Source organism: Lepus europaeus, chromosome 14 (assembly GCF_033115175.1).
Source record: "Lepus europaeus isolate LE1 chromosome 14, mLepTim1.pri, whole genome shotgun sequence".
Taxonomy (NCBI): Eukaryota; Metazoa; Chordata; class Mammalia; order Lagomorpha; family Leporidae; genus Lepus; species Lepus europaeus.
Genome location: NC_084840.1, coordinates 81813596 through 81832601, shown reverse-complemented (window position 1 = coordinate 81832601; position 19006 = coordinate 81813596). Strand labels below are relative to the sequence as shown.

The 19006-nt window shown below is 37.9% G+C and overlaps 1 protein-coding gene across 1 annotated transcript; it reads right to left on the bottom strand.

The window, feature by feature from the left end:
* Positions 1-1321: 1321 nt before the first annotated feature.
* Positions 1322-18370, bottom strand: LOC133773607 (prostaglandin-E(2) 9-reductase-like). Its single transcript, XM_062211058.1, has 9 exons — positions 18223-18370; positions 16040-16207; positions 14883-14999; positions 13679-13756; positions 13138-13260; positions 8077-8186; positions 7654-7819; positions 3094-3176; positions 1322-1596 (listed from the first exon to the last, which is right to left on the bottom strand). Exons 1-9 carry the CDS (start codon positions 18304-18306, stop codon positions 1554-1556), a joined length of 972 nt encoding a protein of 323 aa, XP_062067042.1. The 5' UTR covers positions 18307-18370; the 3' UTR covers positions 1322-1553.
* Positions 18371-19006: the final 636 nt, after the last annotated feature.

Sequence of the window (19006 nt, the reverse complement as noted above, 5' to 3'; positions counted from 1 at the left end):
GGCTGTCGTCATGAGTTGCCAAGGCTATGGAAGCCTTCCAAGTTTGCCAACTCTGCTCATATTTAGACAAGGTCATAAAAGACAGAGTGAGGATAGTAACCAATGATCCTAAGAGTGGCATTTACCAGGTTTGAACAATTATACAGCATTAAGTGGGGAAGAGGACCATCAGTACACACAGGTTGGGAGTAGAGCCATTGGTGTTAGAGTAGAGGTTATGATTACAAAGGAATGAGGCCCAAGTGCGCTAGACAGGGTCTAGAACAAAGGACAGAGTCATTATTAGAGGAGCTAAGAAAGGTGCTGTCTAAGCTACAATTAAGTTTTCTGATTGAGAGGCAAATAGAACCTGATAGAAGGGGCTTGATAATAATCTGGTGGGCTTTAGGCCTTGTAAATTCAGAGGCCCAGACCTATCTATCTCTTCACATGGGGTATATCCTAAGGGAGGTGTGAACCTCCTAGGGGAAGGCACTCTGTTGACTTTCATTACTTGGCTGGCCTGGGAGGAGAGCTGGCCAGGTAAAGGCAGGGGGCATCTCTAACAAGAAATTTACAGTTCTGCCTGCAATGTTGCTGACCCTACTTGGCTGTCCCCTCAGCTGCAGTGGTCACTTTGGAAGTTGGGCTGAGTGAAGGACTTTTCAGCTTAGAGCCAATAAGATCTGTGGCTCTGACCTGGGCATCCTTCGACTCCAGGGCAGGTCCATTTCCAGTGATCCAACTCTTGGCAGAGCTGCCAGGGCTCTTCACAAGCTGACTTCTGCTGAAGCCCAGGCTTACCACATTGAAAGCCACTGCAGTGGACTGGCCTGTTGGGTCTCCTTGAGGGCAGATCACTGTACAGATCAGCCATTAAGAGGCCATTATGAAGAATATTTGTCAATATCCCCAAGCAGAGATGTGCTCAACTTCCTCCTCCTCAATGTGCCCCATACCTGACCCCTAATCATCCTTCCAGGCTGGTTCCTTCTCTTACATCACTGACCACCCTCGCCCCAGGGATCCCTGATACCTGAGTTCAGGAACTGAACTTGAGCTGCTGTAAGGGAGCGCCTGCACTGTTGGTCATCCTTGCAGTATTGCCTCACCCTCATAGGCTCTGTGAAGTTAGAGTTCATTTTTTTGCAAGCACTGCAGAAAAACTTAAAAAATCCTTTCTAACTGTCATGCAGTCTGACAATTCTTCCTACTCCATATTCCAGTCACATCTAAGGAATAGCTATAACCATGTCACACTACAGGACTCCAATCTGTTAAGCAAATCAATGAGCAGGGGGAAGACTTAGGAGACAGAATGAAACAAATAAGTAACAGCATCTACGGTAGGTAAGCATCTTTAATAAAAAAACATTATTTTATTTTTCAGAAAGTGACAGAAATGTAGTGCCACAGCTTCTCTCCCTATGGATTTAGCTCTAGCTGAGTGTGAGTTGCTAATCAGCATGGATTAATCAGAAGAGAGGTGCCCATTCACCAGCATCTGAGATGGCTCCTGAATCATGGTTCACAAGAAAGGGTCTTCTGGTAGAAGTCTGACAAAGGCTTCCATGTTAATATTCATCAGAAAATGGGTAATTTGGATGTCCAGTAGCACTAAAATTAGAATAATATATACTATAAACTCAATAAATACATTTCTAGTATAATAATGAAGTGATTTCTGTGAGATTATTATTAAAGTTAATAGTTTCATTTTTGTAAAATCATAAAATCTGTCATATTCATGTGCATACCTTTATAGTACATATCTTTAATCACATAACTTTTTAAATCATAATCCTTCACCTGGAATTAACATATAGAACACACAGAATAAAAAATTTAATCACATTTCTCTCCTTTAGCTGCATCTTTCAACAATGCAAAGTGATACTCATTGCTTTCTTACATCAAATACTCAAGAAGGAAAGCAAAAATAATAGGGAGAGAGAAGGAGAGGGAAATTGGGAGGGAAGAAGGGAACATTGTTATATACTTAGAAATGTATATATGAGCATATTGAATCTCTTTGTATTAATATTACATTAAAATAAAAACCTAAAGTGTCTAAAAAAAGCACATTTTCAAGCAAAATCTAATTTACTTTGTTTTGAAAATAGACACATTCAGATGCTATTCAATACAAAAAAAATATCAGGGATATAGATTACTGTTAGCAATTTAACATCCCTTTTAGTAATTCTTTCATTGTTTGCTCACTGCCCATCAGATATGACATAGTGTATTAGATTAGGAACTGGAAAGAATGCTGTTGATAAGACAGAGTTCCATGTCCAGAGTTTCCTGCATAATTTACATATATCTATATTTTAGTGACTACAGAAAACACAATGTGTTAAAAATGAATACTTATTAGAGTATTTAATAGAGAATAGGAATTTTTCAGCTTGCCACTCCCTTTGTCTCTGCATTTTGTTCCTACTTCATTCTTCATTTTCCCTAATACTAATAAAAACCATAAAAATCATAACATATGTGCCATTTTGAGTACATTCAATTTTGCATTATATTAATTTCTTCCTTTATCTTAATTATTACATTTATTAATATTACAAATTAAAAGTCTCACAGGTGTATATTCTTTGCTACCCTCAAATATAATATTTTTGTCAGATTCTAAAATCTTGCAGCAAGAAGAAGAATAAAGATCTCTTCTTTAGTGCAAATTCCCTCCTGTTATTGTTTTTCAGCATACATCCCCAGTCCTTGATTTTAAATGTGCCTTTAAGACTTCATTATCTGGGTTGAGAGGACCATATTTTAGAAAATCACAATGAAATATTTCTAAATGTTTCATTTAAACATTTAAAATATTTGGCCAGCTTTTTTCAGTACAGACGCCATGATTGGTTCTTTAAGAAAAATGCAGTAAAAAGAAAGGGAGGAATTCCAAACTCTTAAAGAAATTAAGTTGAAAGGATTTACTGAAGAATTCCATATGGAGGTGATAATAATTTCTATTTAGAACCAGAGATTATCCACATTGGTGATCAGCACAGTGCATGGTGAATAGTGACTAATATGCTTTTATATATTCATCCTCAGAATATAAATTGAGGCAACATTTTTACCAAGGTTATCAATACTTACAAATCAGCAGTAATATATCGAACATTTCTGTTCAGGCCATCTAGGACCTTCATGTCATCTGGAGGCAATGTGAATTCAAATATCTATTAGAGAAATAGGAAAAGTTTATTATTTTCATTTGTCAATCTGGAAAATCACAGTAAGTTATATCAAATAGTACAAAGAGAATACTTAAAATATCTGAGAAGTTTCCAAACATTTTGAGATATCATATCAAACAAAAGATTTAAATCATCTGTAAATACTGAATGAAAAATAAATACACATATACAGCCAACTCTTTTGACTAGGTGACAAAAAAATACATTGGAAAAAGATAGCCTTTTCAATAATGATACCAGAAAAACTGGATATATACATGTGGAGAAATGGAATTAGATACCTACCTCTCATTGTATCCCAAAAACCAACTCAAGATGGATCAAATACTTAAATGTAAGACCTAAAGCTATGAAGTTGCTAGAAGAAAACCCTGGACAAACATTTCAAGACACCGGTGTAAGTGATAACTTTTTGGATAAGACTCCAGAAGTGCAGGCAACACAAACAAAACCAAATAAGGGGATTATATCAAACTCAGAAACTTCTGCACAGCAAAGGACAAAATCAATAGATTAAAGAGACAACTGACAGGATGAGAGAAAATTCACAGTAACTTATCTGACAAAGGATTAATATCAAGAATATCAGTACTGTAAAACTCAACAACAAGAAGGCCAATCCAGTTAAGAAATGGGCAAAGTATCTGACCAGACGTTTCTCAAAAGAAGAAATAAAAAATAACTAACAAATATGCGGAAAGTGCCCAGCATCAGTAGCCATCAGGGAAATGAAAATTGAAACCACAATGAAAAATCACCTCATCCTTTCAGAATGGTTATTATCAAAAAGAGAATAACAAGCCGGCGCCGCGGCTCAATAGGCTAATCCTCCGCCTTGCGGCGCCGGCACACCGGCTTCTAGTCCCGGTCGGGGCACCGATCATGTCCCGGTTGCCCCTCTTCCAGGCCAGCTCTCTGCTGTAGCCAGGGAGTGCAGTGGAGGATGGCCCAAGTCCTTGGGCCCTGCACCCCATGGGAGACCAGGAGAAGCACCTGGCTCCTGCCATCGGATCAGCGTGGTGTGCCGGCTGCAGCACGCCTACCGTGGCGGCCATTGGAGGGTGAACCAATGGCAAAAAGGAAGACCTTTCTCTCTGTCTCTCTCTCTCTCTCACTGTCCACTCTGCCTGCCCAAAAAAAAAAAAAAAGAGAGAGAGAGAGAGAATAACAAGTGCTGATAAGTACAGAAAGAGGAACTTTTATACACTTTGACAGAATGTAAATGTGTGCAGTCACTGTGGAAAAGAGTATGGAGATTTCTTTAAAAATTAAAAATTTAATTGCCATGTGATCCAGCAATCCCACTACAGGGTATATATCCAAAATACATATACTGATTACCTCAAAGAGATACCTGATCCATCGTATTTATAGCAACACTATTCACAATAGCCAGTAGCCAAGACATGGAATTAACCAAGGTGCTCATCATCAGATAAACGGATAAACAAAATGTGGTAAATATATTCAATGGAATACTACTCAGCATTAAAAAAGGGTGAAATTTTGTCATTTGCAGAAAAATGGATAGAACTCAAGGACATCATGTTGAATGAAATATGTCAGACACAGAACAATGAACACCACATGTTCTCCTATATGTGTGGGAGCTAAATTTTCTTTAAAAATTCTGAACACAGAGTGTTAATTGTTAGAAACCAGAAGAAGTAGGAGGGATAAAAGGAGCTTGGATTAAAGAATAGGGAAAGCTGGATGTGATTCAGTAATTGTGACAAATGTACCAGAATGAGATGTAAATAGAGAAAATGGGTGAGAGGCTATGAGAACTCATTGTATTACTACCTAATGATTTTTACTTGGAAGATATTTTAAAAATGCATTACTAGATATAATTTATTCAAATTATGCAACACTGCTGATAAAAGGAAGTCTCAAAACCATTTGGAGAACAAAAAAGGCTAACATTATTTAAAAATGATAGGGCCATGTACTTACAAGACTTAGAAGAATCTAAAGGTAAACTTTGGGCCAGCGCCATGGTTCAACAGGCTAATCCTCCACTTAGGGGCGCCAGCACACCAGGTTCTAGTCCCAGTCGGGGCACCGGATTCTGTTCCGGTTGCCCCTCTTACAGGCCAGCTCTCTGCTGTGGCCTGGGAGTGCAGTGGAGGATGGCCCAAGTGCTTGGGCCCTGCACCCCATGGGAGACCAGGAGAAGCACCTGGCTCCTGCCTTCGGATCAGTGCAGTGTGCCGGCCATTGGAGGGTGAACCAATGGCAAAGGAAGACCTTTCTCTCTGTCTCTCTCTCTCACTGTCCACTCTGCCTGTCAAAAATAAAATAAAAACATAAAAACATAAAAAAGGTAAACTTTGAAATATATTAAATAATTCAGTAAAGTTAGTTGATACAGTTGAATTTTGTTATCCCATCAATGAAGAATTAGAATAAGAAAAAGTCCTTTCAACTGAACTTAAGACAAGAGTTTCCCATATATAATGTTACTGTATTAAAAGGGCACAGGAACTTGCTTAAAGTGGATCTCACTGTCTGTATTAGAGGTACCCTAAACATCAAAGTGATGAATAAAATTCGCTAATGTATGGACTACTTATATGAATAAATAGTAATACCCCAAAATAATGATAGGGAAAGAATTTAGAAGTTTCCAATGCAATAATTGATGAACTCAGATGATAAGTTTTCATTGTATAATTCTTTGAACTTTCCAGTACATTTGAAAATTCTCAAAACAGAAGGGAAACTATCAAAGGACTATCAAAATTTTATTCTCTCTGGTTAAACCTGACAAAATACAGGCAAATGCCTTAATGGAGAAAATTATCAAATTTATTGAAATATACTAAAAGACCACCTAAATTACTGGAACTTTGCATACAGTAAACCTCAGCATTGTGAAGAAGTCAGTCCTCAGGATACGCATTGTGCACAGCAGTGAGAAGGCCCTTGGGACACCCCCACCTCCTATCAGAAAGATGCAGTTCTTGTTCCAGTGCTAATTCAAATGCCAACTTCCTGCTAATTCACAACCTGGAAAGCAATAAGTGATAGCCCAATTATTTGTGTCTCAGTCAGTCACATGGGAGATCAGGACTGAGTTCTAGGCTGCTGGCTTGGGCTGTCCCAGCTCAGGCCATCATGGGCATTTGTGAAGGTAATCAGTGGTTAGAAGATATTCTCTCTCTCTCTCTCTCTCTCTCTCTCTCTCATTCTCTCCCTCCCTCCCTCCCTCCCTTCCTCCTTCCCTCCCTCCCCTCTCCCATCTTCCCTCTCTGCTTTTCAAGTATAAAATAAAGTTGACAATTCAAAAAAAGAAAAATATTTTAAAAACCACTTCTCTCAAAACTAATAGTTCAATGCAATATCAAGCAATGTGGTAAAGACTTACTCTATGAGGATGTTGAAAACTGATTAAAATTGTATATAATTGACAAATCAGTAAAAAATAGCCAGGACAATTTTTGTAAATATAAGAAGTTTGCAAATGTTTTACCATTCTGGAAAGCAATATTGTACTTTCCAACATAATGAAGGCACTTGAAATAAGTAAATAAATCTGTTGAAAAGAAAAGTGAAGGGGTTGACTTGTGGTACAGTGGCTTAAGCTGCCCCCTGGAGTTCTGACATCCCATATCACATATCACAGTCCTCTCTGTTCTTTTGCAATCCAGCTCCCTGCTAATGAGCCTAAGAAAGCAGCAGAAGATGGCTCAAGTACTTGGGGCCCTACCACCCATGCAGGAGACCCTGTCAGATTTTCTGACTTCTGCCCTTCAGTCTGGCCCAGGCTGGCCATTGCAGGCATCAGGGTATGAACCAGGGGATGGAAGATCTGTCTTTCCCTCTCCTCTGTCACATATTTTTAAAGAGGTGTTAAATCAGAAGTGTACTCATTCTTTTGGAAAACTATGATACTCATTTAATGTATTTATTTATAAGAGAGAGAGAGAGAGAGAGAGAGAGAGAAATCTCCTATCTGGTAGTTCAATAGCCAAGGCTCGACTAGGCAGAAGCCAGGAGCCTAGAACTCAATCTTGACTTCTTACATAGGTGGCAGGGATGCAAGTACTTGGCTCATCACTTGGAGTCTTCCAGGGTGCGCACTGATGTTAAGCTGGATCAGAAACAGAAAAAGGCATTCCTATATGGTCTGGTTGAATCCAAGCAGTGTCACAACAGTTAGACTAAATATTTCCCCTGATATTCTTTGTAAATATATATGTGCATATGTGTATGTAGAAGGAAATATAATATCACTTTCATAAGATAATGTAACAGGATATTGTCAGGTTCTCAATAGTGAAGAAGATATGACACACATCAGCCACAAACAAAGGATGGGCATTTAACTATATGAAGTGTAAAAACTTTTGATCATGGAAACATGCTATGGAGAGAATGACATCTTACAAAGAAGCACATGTGTGAAGGATACTATGTAGGATCCTTGATGCCTCCAGACCCATGATGTCATCACCTGAATGTTCTCTTTGATCCGCTTCTCAGTGAAACTCTTGGCCAGGACCACAACCCCACGTTGCAGCTGGTAGCGAAGGGCAATCAGGGCTGGACTACGCTTATGTTTTTTTGCCAAGGCACCAATGACTGGATCTTCCAGGAGAACTGGGGAGCTCTGGTCCACCCTGGGAGAAGAGGCAGAAAATCAAATTCCAAATGCTCAGCATTCAGTTTGTTAGGAGGCTTCCAAAAGAGAATAAAGGACGTACTATAGGCCAGTGCTTCTTGAAATCAACAAAATCAGTATCATCAGATCTTGCTAGAAATGCAAATACTCCACTCTTTCTGAGCCAGTGGAGTTTCTACCATAAAACTGAGTATTGTATGACCAAAAATATTTCATCAACAGCGTATTTTAGGTCTGTTTTTGTTGTTACTTTACCACTTTGGTTCTCGGTGTGATCCCAGAGCACTGTAAGCAACCAGAACAATGCCTTTGGACTTGCAGAATTCCAGCAGTTTGCTCTGGTTGAGATAGGGGTGACATTCCACCTGTACATAGCCAAAATAGAAAATGGGAAAAAAAGATAAATGAAATGCTAATTTAATATGAATGGAAATGTTGCAAGTAAAAGTAGTTGAATTGACAAAAATTTAATTTAAACTGAAAGTATAAACATCAAGTAAAAATATTTTGAAAACAATGACTAAAATATTTTGTCTCCTGGGAAGGTATAAATATGACATTCCTGAGACAAAACAACTCTGTGGATCAGATCTTGGCTGTTAAATCCCATTTTCCTTGAGGAGAGACATGATAAACACCAGATATTGGGGAAAAATGCAGAAACCACTCATTTGAGACATAGACATTCAACTGTACCTGAGAGCAAAAGTTTTACAAAAACTCATTAAAGCATCTCTGAAAGATGAAAAGATCAACTTGATATGAATCTCACTGGTAACTTTTGGATAGATATCAGCATCAAAACACATAATGAGTAAAAGCAATTATAACATTTAGAGTATATAAAAATCCATAGAAATGCTATACAGAACAGGAGATTGAGAAATAGGGAGAGAAGGAGGCAGAGAGAGATGGAAACAATTAACTCCTGCTGATGGTACTTATTATGGTAACTTCTTTATAATAAAAGGAAGTTATTAAAGTTTACCCTGTCTCATAGACATAATTATACTTGACATGACTTAAAGTGCAGAAATCTTTACAGTACAATACAAAGTAAGAAAAGTAGAAAGTGTAATTAAAATGTAAATAACTATTTACAAATCCCAATGAAATAACTAACATGAAAATCACATGAAAACTCACTTGGTATATATAAAAATTTGTTATAGAATATCACTTCCTCTGTTGAATATTATTGTCTAACAGATTACAAAAATTACAGTGAGTGAAGCAATTATTCACAGAAAAAAGACCTGGCTCTTACTAGCTTAACCAAATGAATAGAAGTAACATCACTGGTTTTGGAAAAACTTGCAGATCTGTACCATGTACTACAGTACAATTTTAGGAACACAGCATTCTAAGAACATTGTCCTCACAAAAAAGGATGTTTAAACTTAATGTAATAACACATTCAGGGGCTGGCACTATGACGTAGCAAATAAAGCCACTGCCTACCATGCCAGCATCCCATATGGGTGCTGGTTCGAGTCCTGGCTGCTCCACTTCTGATCCAGCTCCCTGTTTATGGCTTGGGAAATCAGCGAAAGATGGCCCAAATGCTTAGGCCCTGTACCCACGTGTGAGATGTGGAAGAAGGTCCTGACTCCTGGCATCGGATCACCCCAGCTCCAGTTATTGTGGCTATTTGGGGAGTGAGTCAGTGGATGGAAGACCTTTCTTTCTCTGCCTCTCCCTCTTTTTATCTGTAAATCTGCCTGTCAAATAAATAATTAAAAAAAGACAAGTATTCAAGTCTAACCTCTGATTTACAGAAAACCAGTTAATCTACTATTACAAGACAGCAATCTTTAGGAATTTTAGCAATTTTAAGAAAAAAATTTTGCTGATTCTTCCAAGTGAAAAGAGCATGAGAAAAATGCCAGAAGTCCCTGTTTGAATTACTGCTTTGTGACACTGTGAATGGAATACAATCTAGGCAACAATGCAAATTTCTAATATGGACCGGATGTTAAATGATTGGAGAGTGTAATCATTAACTTCTTTACACCCAATAATAAAACTATAACTATGTGGGACAGTATCTTCATACGCAGGAGATGCTTTCTGATGTCTGCAGGAATAAATAGAATGCTTACCTACCACATACTAACAAGAGGTTGAACAAAATATTGCTTATATGTATATAAACATACTTATATATGCCCACTTACATTGGACAAATGAAAATGTGTCAACAAGTTTGACTATAGGTGGAAAAAAGGAAAGAACTGCATTATTACATTAACTTTTCCCAATGTTTGAAAGTTGTTACAATAAAAATTGGAATAAAGATAATATTGAAAGCCATATTGATTTTGTGATATTTATATTTGAAACTCAGGATGCTGCATCATTATATACCAAATTCATGGTCTTTACTTGGTGACTCCAAGTTGCTGGAAGCTATGTTAGAACAGAAAACCAGGTATAGGATAGTTGTCCTTACACAATAGATTTAATGGCAGAATGCAGAGAGGAGGTGCAGACTGAAATGGGCTTTAGAACAAGGTGGGCTCCAGTTTTGCCAAAAAAATCTCTGGTTATTGTTTCTGCCAGTTACTAGTATCATTATGAATAGGTAATTTCTTTTCTTTTTTTTTAAATTTTTATTTCTGACAGGCAGAGTGGACAGTGTGAGAGAGAGAGAGACAGAGAGAAAGGTCTTCCTTTTCCGTTGGTTCACCCTCTGATGGCCGCTGCGGCCAGCGCACTGCTGCCGGCGCACCGCACTGATCCAAAGGCAGGAGCCAGGTGCTTCTCCTGGTCTCCCATGGGGTGCAGGGCCCAAGCACTTGGGCCATCCTCCACTGCACTCCTGGGCCATAGCAGAGAGCTGGCCTGGAAGAGGGGCAACCGGGACAGAATCCGGTGCCCCGACCGGGACTAGAACCTGGTGTGCCGGCGCCGCTAGGCGGAGGATTAGCCTATTGAGCCATGGCGCCAGCCTGAATAGGTAATTTCTTTTCTCTTCTACATATTATCATAGCCTCCAGTTAATATTTTCTGGATTCATGGTTCTGTTCAAGACACCTGAAAGCAGATACCAAAAGGAAAGATTCAGGTATCTGAACACCACACAAACCCAAGCCACACAGCCTGGCTTATTTCACTTTGTCTTTATTCATCACTCCATGTTTTCATGGCTTTTCGTGTTCACAGTTCCTTCCACATCACCTTTACCAATTCCTTTATCAGGTGATCATCCATTGGACAATTCATTGACCTGGGAACATTTCTCTTCCACCTGCGATTTCATTAATAATCGATGCTTTTCTTGATCAGATAATTACATATATTTCAGCACTAAGGTCTCCTCAATTTTTCTGCTTTTTGTGCAGATATGAACTTAGTTTATTTGAAAAGTAAACTAGGTTATGCTCAACACATTGAAAATCATCTGTTCAGCTTTCTGGAGTAAATTTTTTTTTTGACAGGCAGAGTTAGTGAGAGAGAAAGAGAGAAAGGTCTTTCTTTACCATTGGTTCACCCCTCAAATGGCCGCTACAGCCAACACACTGCACCGATCCGAAGCCAGGAGCCAGGTGCTTCCTCCTGGTATCCTATGAGGGTGCAGGGCACAAGCACTTGGGCCATCCTCCACTGCCTTCCCGGGCCACAGCAGAGAGCTGGACTGGAAGAGGGGCAACTGGGACAGAATCCATTGCCCTGACTGGGACTAGAACCTGGGCTGCCGGCGCTGTAGGTGGAGGATTAGCCAAGTGAGCCATGGCACTGGCTGGAGTAAATTTTTTCTAATATGTTTTGTTACATAAACAATTTTACACATAAAAATACAACATAAATTATGGTGCAATTCAAAATTCCTATGGCTTGAAAAAGTAATCTTTCAACAACTTCAAAAATATGTTAGTATAAATTTACATTTCAATAGTGTTGTGCACATTTCAATAAAAATGTCTTTTTTGTCATGTGATATAACTGCTTATTTAAATATTGTGGATGACTTCAAGTTTAATTCTTATGTACACATCCATTATTACCTGATTAATTTTTTTCTGCATTACTTGCTTATTTTTAAAACTCCATAGCAATAACTTATCTGAAAAAAAACACACTTTATTTCTAAGTTGTTAAATGAAGTAAGTTTTCTAGTCTATGGTATTATATGAAATAATATTTACAATTAAGCTAATCCCACAGTTCTCACTGAGAAATGATTATTTAACATTTTAATTAATATAAACAATAATACAATATTACATATTTATGGTCTGTGTGTGTTGATTATAGAGTCTTCATATCTTCTTTTTAATTTTAATGAATAAAAAGACAACAGATTTCATGTATTTCATAGATACAATTCTAAGAAGATAACCACACTAACATCCTTCCTACCTTCCTCCCTCAGTTCCCCTCTCCTTTTCTTTTTTATTTCTCTGTAATTTTCACAATAACATACTTTTGCTTTATAATTGTAAGCTTAATGTAATATTAACCATAATGTGAACATTGTTGAAACAGGTAGAAAGTATCTCTGTTCCAAAGGGATATAGATAACGGCTACAAACAACAATCAAAACATATCAATTTCAATTTCATTTTTACTTTTTTTGTATTCTTGATTAAATGACACAGATCAGAGAACACATATGATATTTGTCTTTTTTTAAAAAAGATTTATTTTACTTATTTGAAAGTCAGAGTTACACAGAGGAGAGGCAGAGAGAGAGAGGGTCTTCCATCCGATGGTTCACTCCCCAGATGGCCACAATGGCCGGAGCTGCAGTGATCCAAAGCCAGGAGCCAGGAGCCTCCTCGAGGTCTCCCATGTGGGTGCAGGGACCCAAGGACTTGGGCCATCTTCCACTGCTATTCCAGGTCACAGCAGAGAGTTGGACCAGAAGAAGAGCAGCCAGGGCTAGAATTGGCGCCCATATGGGATGCCGGCAATTCAGGCCAGGGCGTTAATCCACTGCACCACATATTTGTCTTTTAAGGACTGACTTCACTAAGCATAATGCTCTCCAGTTGCATTCATTTTATGAGAAAAGACAGGACTTTATTCTTTTGATGACTAAGTAGTATTCTGTTATATATATATATATATGTATATATATATACACATGTATATATATGTGTATATATATATATATAACATTTTCTTTTTCTAGTCAGCCTTTAAAAATGTAGAGACAGTGGAGACCCATCCATACACTTCCATACAGAGGTTTAGCTAATAGAATCTTCGGTTACACAAAGTAAGTTTAACAGGAGTGGAGGACAACTAGACATGTGGCAGTAGTATGAGAAGAGGATAATAACAAAAGGAGAAGAGGCTGAAGTCCTCACCTGGTTGCAGACAGGCTTGTACTTGAGCCCTGGCTTGTTCAGAATCATCTCTAGCTGCCTGCGGTTGAAGTTGGACACCCCAATGGACTTGGCCAATCCTGCATCTTTGCATTTCTCCATGGCCTGACAGGAAAGATTGTGATGAAATATTTCCACAATTGGCTAAGTCAGTATAAATGCATAACACAGTTAAAAGGACATTGTCAATAATTTCAGTGAGGCTAATGTGCACTGACAGACCAAAAGAGAAAAGCTACTTAAGAAAATCAGCAACAACAAGAAAAACAATTCCTGTGTCCTCCTTAGAAAACAAGAGACATTATTGTACATGGGAGGCAAAATATGCCTGACATCATTGCCCCCAGTTCTTGTCTCTGTTACGTCCCAGTATTACCTTCCTCTCCCTCCATACAGTGCATCAACACTTGTTGGTGACATAAATCTCAAGACCCAAAGTTGCCTAACTCATTCTCACAAATTGAAATGTGATCTGATGCTTCCACTTCTGACTTCCTGTTTACTCTCTCCTGGGAATACTCACCTCCCAAGTGGCACAGATATCCACTGTGTCAAATATTGTCTTTCCATGTTCATCTTTTGGAATAATCTCCTCCCCAGGCTGGAATAGAAGCAGTTATTTTTCTTGGTTTTATCAAATTCAGATATTTACCCATAGCAAAACATTGAAGTATATTCATGGAGATAGCAATAAACTTTCAAGAAATAATGGAACAACTTCCCATATACTTATGTTTGCAAAATATGCTGCATATGAATCTGCAAGGAATGTCATTAGACTACAAACTTCCTCTTCTCTTTTATATTCACTGCACATGTTAATAAATACTATTTTCCAGATCATAATAGGGTCCCCTAGATTTATGTTACTTTGTGTTACTCTGTCCTTTCCTATTCAAAGATGTCTGTCATTCACTGGGCAAGTCAACAGTTACCTGTCTTGACCTCCACAAATAGTGGATGTTCCTCATCTTCCCCCAAAACCTTTTGTTCCATGGGCCGGCACTTGAATCAGAGGTAGTAAATCAATTTTTAATAATATTTTTAATTCTAAAAGATGCAGAGAAACTATCAGATATTAATGGACATGAGAAAATAATTACCCCATGGCCATATAAGCTACCATGAAAAGGCTCAGACAAAACCAACAAAAATTAGGCTAATATAGAGGAAAATGAATGTTCTAAATACAGGCAGTTTCTAAGGTTACTTCAAATGTGTATATCACTCATGGTCTGGCTTCCCCTTTTATATAATCCAATAAACTATATTGCTTTACTTGCTTTAGGCAGTTTCTATAACTTAGAAACTGTTTCTAAAATTTCCATCAGAAGCCTGCTTTGTGCCACAGAAGATTAAAATGCTGCAGTGATGTCAGGATCCCATATTGCAGCACCAAAGTCCTGAGTCCTAGGCTCCCTGCTAATATGCCCAGGAAGGCAGCAGAAAATGGTCCAAATACTTAGACCTCTGCCACTCAATGAGAGTCTCTGATGGAATTCTTGGCTTCAGCCCATCCCTGTCCTGGCCTTCATGACCATTTGATGAGTGAACCAGAAGGATGATCTGTCTTTATATTTCTGTCTCTCCCTCTGCCCTTCAAATAAATAAAATAAATCTTTAAAAATAAATAAGTAAATTTATATCAGTGACATTTAATCATTCATGAAAATGATGGTCATGCTAACAGCTATAGTAAAATGCATTTGATGATGTTAGTTGCCTACCTTCAGAGCTGTTGGGAAATGAATAATGTAGAGATCAACATAGTCCAACTGAAGTTTTTTCAGTGACTCTTCCAAGCCTGGTCGGACCAGCTCTGGTCGATGAAAAGTGCACCAAAGCTGCAATGTTAAGCATTTAATTTGTCGTAAATTAATATGTTAGCCGAAAGTCTTGGTTTTCTTCACCTAATATTGAGATATTTTCCCTTGGTTAGAAGCTGATGAACACTGAAGGAAAATTCTCCCTTCCAGTTTGGATTTCCTGTGACTTGACCCAACCACATGACCTCTCTCACTTGTTTAGCTATTACTCATTAATCTGTCAGTGCATGGAAGGTAATTACACCAGAGACACAAATTTTATCAAGTAATAATAATGATCAACATTTGTGTTATGTTTGACAGAGTTTACAAAGTAATTTAATGGTCTGATCCTTCTAACCATTAAATGAAGTGTTAAAGAATAAGTATCTATTTTATTTGCATAATTATCAGAAAAATATTTTGAACATTGGAATATTGCTGTGGTGTAATGGATTAAGCCACCACTTGCAATGCCAGCATCCCATATTGAAGTGCTATTTTGAGGCCTGGCTGCTCCACTTAGACTCTTCCTTCTTGCTAATGTACCTCGGAAGGCCACAGAAATGGCCCAGATAATTGGCCCCTGCCACCCACATAGGAGATTAGATTGTAGTTCCTAACTCCTGACTTCATCTTGGCCCAGACCTAGCAGGTACAGCCATGAGAGCATGAAGCAGCAGATGGATGAGTTTCTTTATCTTTCCCTCTGTCTTTCAAATAAATAAATAACTCTTTTTAAAAAGTGTCAACTCATATTTACAATAATAAGAAATTTTAAAATGTCAGGAATATTATTTTTAGCTCATAGATCTCTGATTACACAATCCATGTTGAATCACATTGCTTGGAGTTGGCATTCAATAAATCAAAGGAACTTTATTTAAAAAAATATGTAAATTTGAACATAGCAATAATTAGAAAGCCAGCATCTTTGTCTCTTTGTGATACAGGAAAATGCATGTTTATGGTTTTACTAATAGGAGCAATTACTCAACATCTATGAAGAATATCAAGTAATTATCATGCCTACACAACATTTAGTTAACCAGCTCCCCTGCACATCTTCTACACCCTACCTTTGAAGTGTAGAATATGTCTTCTCTCTTCACAGTGCCTTCTGCAATCTTGCTTCGGATGGCCAGACCTACTTCCTCTTCATTGTTGTACAAATAAGCAGAATCAATATGGCGGAACCCAGCATCAATAGCTATTTTAGTGGATTCCAAAGCTTTACTCTTAGGGACCTGAAGAAGGAGTTGAAATTATTATTTGTAGATGCATGTGATTGAAAGTAACTAAGATATAATTAGTGACCTTTTAAGAATCCATTTTTCCTCATCTCTTGGGATAATTCTGCATTTGCACTCTAAGTGGATGAGTCCTTCCCAGTTTGCCTGATTTCCCTGAATTAACAGCAAGAGTTAGGCATCTCAGGCACCTCTTCACATCAGGTCACCCCATTGATTAATGGCATCAAAGTCCTCAGGAAAAAAGCCAGGTTTATTGCTTTGCTAGAAAGATAATGCAAAAGATAATCATGGTTGTTAATTAATCAGTGAACTTGCAAAGGAAAGTTGCACAGGGTAAAAGTGAATGGGATGAAATATGGAAGAAAAACACTACAAGCTTTTATGAATCCTCTCCCAGTGAGATAAACAAAACATTTTTAAATTGTCTGAGCTGAATTTAAGAACATAATGGGAAACTTATCAGCAAGGAATGCTGAATTTGTATCGTCTCCACTCCTAAGACTTTTTAATTACATAGACCCCCTCTGCCGGCCCACACCATATTTCAGATTCTCAAATAAAAGCAGGGATACACATTCCACTTGTCAGCACAAGAAATTTAGCTACAGACACCATCCTCATATGATAGGAAATGGAGAATAAAGAATAGGAGTTTCCTGAAGTTAACCAGGAATATGTTTGAAAATACACAGCTCAATGGAGAGTAGGGCACTATGTTCATAGTTTTCTACAGGACCATTGTGTCCACAAACAAAAATTTAAAAAATAAAGAAAAGAAGAGTAAGTGCTGGCACTAAAGGTTTATACTGTATTATAGAAATTTTACATGAAAAATTAATTGTGTCATGTAAGGGCTTATCATAGAGTTGTCATTTCTAAAACAAAGGCATTTCTTCTATGCAAGATATACTTAGAATTCCATTTAAAATTACTGGTTTTCTCAAATTGGATAACGATTTGAAAGTGCATTTGTGAAAGATCAAAGATGTAAATCTAAGAAAATTTTTTCCACTTATTTTTAAAAAACTGAGAAGCTGAACTTTTCGATGAAATTACATGTAGGTAGTGATTCCATTTGCCCTTTCTTAATACCAATCCTCTGTATTCTTAGATGTGAGAGCACTCAGAGATTCACCAAGGCTGAAATATCACTAGTGTCCCTGATTCTTCCCCCACCTTCATGCCACTTTGCTCTGCAAGCAAAATGAAATCGTTAACATGTCATCAAAATGCTCATCAGTGATTTCCTTAAGTCTAACACAAGAATCAGGTGGAGCATCAAATTTGAAGTAAATAGTCTCATATAATCAAGTAGAGGATAATATCAGTGTGCAAAATTTCCTCTACTATGCTCACTTTCATTCTGTGCAACTTCCTTTAACTTTAACACTTACTGTCAATGATCAATAATATAGCCCTGTTCCTATTATTTTCCAGGTTTCCTCTAACATGATGTTGTATTTGCCTTCAGGCAAGCTTCCTAGAGGTTAGAGTAGTATATGGAAAAACTTACTGAGCCCATGTCCAGTAATTGCTGTGTGGGTCTCAACGTTACCCCCATCCCATAATAGCTTATTCCCTCCTCAAATGCTCTGCATTTCCTCTCTACTAACTTTTGAAACAAAAACAACAAAAAATTCTCTGGATTAGCCCTTATTGGAAGGAGGAAATATTTCTTGGATTATAATGTAAAGTGGAGAAACCAGTTCAACTGCAAGCAAGCTGATAGGCAGTCTTCTTGAGTGCTGACACTGATCTCTTAAACTCAAGTGAGAAACAACAGAAACAGGAAGCAAATCAGTGTTCCAAATCACCAGCAGAGGATCACAGGATCTGATTGTCAAGAAGAACAAAATGAGACTAAATTCAGTCTTCTCTGAGGAACAGCTCCAGCCCAGTGAATTGGGAAAAAAAAAAATGAAACCTTGAGAATCACAGCCTGGGTCTCCTTTCACCCTTCCTAAGTCTATTTTCTTTTGCCCCCTCAATGACAAAGCAACACAAGTTACCTCTTCAGGTGCATAGGTGCCAAATCCCAGTACAGGGATGAAGTGACCATCACTTAACGCCACACGCTGATATTTGGGATCCATTGCCTTTCACTCCTCTGGCCAAGCACACTCTGTTTCTTCTGGCTTCACAGGGTACACAAATAACAGGAAGTCTACACTCAAATTCCTGTCTAATTTTAGCAATGTAGGGGAGGAGTGAATTTAAAGCAGTATTCCACATTTAAGAAGGGATCAGAATCCTGTTCATTTACTTTATATGAAACAGAATTTTTAGGTTAATCACTTACAAAATCAGATTTATTTAATTTTCTCTTTATAACCCCCCACCTGCTATTTTTTAAGTATTAGAAGATATTGGTTGAATAGTTATTGATGATGTATTAAGTTACAACCCTTTAAATATCTAGTATCTGTTTTTCTTATTTTTTATGTTTTCAAGTTGAAGTCTGTCCTTGATCACACCTTGCTTGAGACAACTAATTATCTTACACTACATACACAAACACACACACAGAATCAAAGCAGCAAGTATGGAGCATTTTCTCAAATATTGACCCTCAATAAAACTTCAGGAGTTTAACTGAGGGAAAATTAGCATTTCAACTTCCCCTTTGACAAAATATTTCCTGTAACTTCATTCTTTAGTGTTGCAATAGGAATGTGCAATCCTGATGAGATAAAATCCTGGGAACACTCCTGAAACACATTCCTTAAAAACTGCAGAGTGGCTGCTGCTGAGTGGAGGGCGAAAGGTTAATGATGTCTAACGGCATTGTGTAAA